This window comes from Lactuca saligna, chromosome 5 (assembly GCF_052625555.1).
Source record: "Lactuca saligna cultivar CGN05327 chromosome 5, ASM5262555v1, whole genome shotgun sequence".
Classification (NCBI taxonomy): Eukaryota; Viridiplantae; Streptophyta; class Magnoliopsida; order Asterales; family Asteraceae; genus Lactuca; species Lactuca saligna.
The window spans coordinates 256,521,069-256,525,162 of record NC_136421.1 but is presented as its reverse complement, the minus strand read 5'-3'; the positions used below and the strand labels follow the sequence as shown (position 1 = coordinate 256,525,162).

The 4,094-nt window shown below is 29.1% G+C and overlaps 1 protein-coding gene across 1 annotated transcript; it reads right to left on the bottom strand.

Moving 5' to 3' along the window:
* Positions 1–393: 393 nt before the first annotated feature.
* Positions 394–1,860, bottom strand: LOC144997507 (uncharacterized). Its single transcript, XM_078957411.1, has 5 exons — positions 1,461–1,860; positions 1,293–1,361; positions 972–1,054; positions 669–868; positions 394–605 (listed from the first exon to the last, which is right to left on the bottom strand). Exons 1-5 carry the CDS (start codon positions 1,688–1,690, stop codon positions 525–527), a joined length of 663 nt encoding a protein of 220 aa, XP_078813537.1. The 5' UTR covers positions 1,691–1,860; the 3' UTR covers positions 394–524.
* Positions 1,861–4,094: the final 2,234 nt, after the last annotated feature.

The following is a 4,094-nucleotide window of genomic DNA, read 5'->3' as shown; positions in this document are numbered from 1 at the left end:
GGTAAAATATGTTATGATTCTATAAATTGGAATTTAAACACCATTTTTATGAAGCTTTGTACTTCAAATTGGACAGAACGTGCACCACTTGACCCGACCACTGTTTCAAACCATTTTGATCCGACCCAAAAAAATATTGCATTTGAATACTTTTTGTACCCAAAACTTACGTAAATCCTAGATCCACCACTATACATGTCCATGGAAGTATCCAGGTAACTCCATAAAAAAAACACAAGCAATATTCAAACAAAACAAGGAAAAACAAAACAAAGAAGTTTATGTGGTTAGCGACGGTAATGGGTGTTTGCATACAGTCGTTTTCTATTGTATTTTATCATAACAACAACATGCCAGATTTGATCTAATGTTCTATCTCAAGTTCTCTCACGGTTTTCATAATCCCGATCTTTTATATCCATGATTTAGCATATCTGCTGAATATATACATATAAGGTACATTAATTTACAATTTTTTCGACAGAAGTAAGATATATAATTAAAATGTATCCTTCATTCATTATCTACTTTTTATGTTCAATTTTATCTATGAGAGGTTCTACCAAATTCTCCAACTCTGCTAAGTCTTGCTTCAGATCACCAACCTGCCCAGAAAGTGTTTTATTAGCAAATGAAAGGTAAATATTGAACAGCTTATTAATTAGTACCTTGTGGAGGAAATTTTGGGTCATTCGAGCATCCTTTACAGTGACACTAGATACATGTTCTACCATAAGAGCAATTTCTCTCATTTCACCATTGTTTAGATTCTCTGCAACCTCTGCTGATAATTTTTCGGTTGTGGACGCAACCTTTTCTACCACCTCGGCCACTTCCTCAACCTCTTTAACAACCTCTTCGAGCTTATCTGAAATCATCATGATCTTCATTTGTTTTAGCATCTATTTATGCAAACAAAGATCAAAGACATCGTGTGGAAAGGATAACTAAATTATTTTAAATGTACTTGCCTTCTAGCTTTAGCATGTTGTCCCATTTTTGCTTCCATGATGAGAAGAGCAAGGGCAAGATCGTGCCCAAAACCCATTTTACCCTGCAGTAAATTACATTCTATACATTAGTTCTATGTTAATTTATAGTAATATACTTGTTGCAAAATTCAACTGATATTACAAGTTCATTCATGATTTAGCATAAAGTTGCATTTAATTGTAAAGAAGATTTTTTTAGAAATGGGATTGTAATTAAAGGGGTGATGTGGGTTCTTTTATAAAAATTCATAAAGCATGGCTTGTTTTGTTGGTTGTGTATGAAGGTTAAAGAGCGCATACCAATAAAAGATGCTAGGCTTTGGAGAATCTGGATCAGACGACAGAACCTGTAAGGTGTCTTCTTGTTCCCTACATTTTTTAGTTCAGAAAAGAAAGAACAAGTTCATGGTTTAAATAATAGCTGGTCTATATATAAACGATAAAAGCTAGAAAGGTGTAGAAATAAACATTTTAGACTCTGGTCTTTTTGTGGAATTGCAACGGGAAATGGTTAGGGCTTGGTGCATTGAGCTACCAATGCCATACCCCATCTTGGAATTGAAAAGCCTCATATCACCGGTGATATGCTTGTGGGCCTGAACACCAATTGTGCTCCCCGGACTAACTCTATAGCGGCATATCAGCAAGGTGGCAAAGCTACGGACACCATACGCTGTTGAAGAGCTTCTTGGATTCATGGCGCTCAAGTCAACTCCTCAAATGTAGAAAATATATGCTAAAAAGGTTTGAAAAGGATAATGAAGTTGCCTCTTAAGGAAGAATGTGCAATTTAGAATGGAACACCGACGGGTATAGAAAATATGTTTTTGAAGATATAGAAACATGGCAAGAGATCTGGATGAGAATGATGATGCTTGCGAGGATTTCTTTTTTAGGTTTTGCTGACTTTTAAGCAATTAACGGAGTACATTGATTAACAAGTTATATGTTACTTGCAAGTTTTGAAGAAATAAAGTAAATCACCACGTAGTGTATTATTTTAAAAGTATCATTAAGCTCTGTTTTATGTAACTTATAAAATTAGTTTATAACTTAGTTTTTAAAGAAGGTATTTGGACTATATTTGAGGGACTAAATCAAAATGTAGTTGAAAATCTAGATGTTAATTAAATACAAAAAGTAATTTTTAGTCAAAATAGCTGGAATATATAGTATGTAGAACATAAAAAGAACTTGTATAAGATGAATAAATACTATAAAACTACATAAAGTGATAACACTAACACGATCACATTATTTTTTTGATTAATATGTTATTTTTTTGTCCGTCACATCACTAGCACCCTATTTTTAACATCATAGCATTCTATTTTTTTTTTCAAATTTAATTAAATTATATTTTTTTTAAACACAAACTATTAATATTAAAAAGAAATTATTTTTTTAAACTACAAACAATTAATATCAAATAAGGTATATTTTTTAAAACACAAATATTTCATATTAAATTTAAAAAATTACAATAAATTAAAACTTAAAATACCTAAAAATACGAGTTAATAATTCAAACCACATCTAAACTTCCGAACATCCCATGTAAACCATGCACATTCACACAATGAATATACAACGTTTGTATATCTATACACATAAATATGTAATTTTTCTTTTCTTATGTCAATTTACATTATCATATACTGATTTCAGATTGATTTCTTATATTTTTATTTTTAAAATTAGATAATGATATAAAACCTAATCATATTGCAATCAAATTTAAGAAAAAGCATGGTTGGTATGTATAAATAACATTTTAAATGTATATTATGGTATTCTCTTCAACAAGAATCATATTTGAAGATATATTTAGCTATTTATATGTATAAAAATATATTATATGTATGTTTAAGTATAAAAAACATTTTTATATCGATAAATATGTATTTCCTATGAATCAATACGTTTTTATTTATTTAATCATATAAATACATAGTTTATATGAAACGTTTGTTTTTGTGTATTTATATGTTTAAAAATGTATTTATATGCATAAATAAACTTTTTACTGTATTGTATTTATACGTATAAAATATGTTTTATGTATATTTAAGTATAAAAACATATTTATATCAATAAGTATGATTTTTTTTTATGAATAAATACGTTTTTATGTATTTATATATGTACATATTTTATATGAAAAAAATTGTTTTCTGTATAAAATCGCATTTGATCTGTTTATTAGAAAATATGGATTTCTTATGCAGAAAAATGTATTTTATTTGTTAAAATACATTTTCTATATTTTAACATTATATAAATTATATATGTAAAAGAGTATTTTATGTATTTATCACATCCCGGCGGTCGGCAGAAACATCGGGTTGTGGGACGTTAGGATGTTGAATCACATTCATTGAACATACATTAAATAGTACAAAATAATATTTAACATAAATATCACTGTTAGCCTAATAAGATTATAGGCTTTATTTTGTATTGAGTCTTATATTGGTCCATTAGTTAGAAAACCCTAATTAGTTAGTCTATATATTCTACATTTTCCTTTCTTTGTATTTTGTACTTCTCATTTGTTAATAATATAAAACCCTAGCCTTTTTATGTCTTTATAATTTACATGGTATAAGAGCTCAGTTTTGTCATATGTATTTTTGTTTTTGGGGGCAAGTTGTAGAAGACACGACGTTGATTTGATTTGTTCGCAATTTTGGTTATGGTTTTCTAGATCGTTTCTGTATTTCCTTTGATTTGATTTATTCATTTAGTCGATTTTAGGGGTTCCGTTTCGTTTATTGATTTTGTTGATATTTTGATCGTTGATGTTGCTATTCCTATTTAATTTTATTTTTCGTTTGACAGATATTGAATATGGCCCCGAGAGATGATTCTCTTCAGTCCATTAATATTCAACCCAATGGCAAAAACTATACCTATGGAAGTTATGTTATGAAAATTTTTATGTGAGGCAAGATTATGTGGGGGATTGTTACAGGTGACAAAAAAGAAACCAACAGGCGAGAAGGCTGCAAATTATACAACCTTATTGGATTCATGAGAGATTGATAACTCCAAGATCATTACTAGGATTAATAATTTTGTTGTCTAGTCCATTGGTACTTA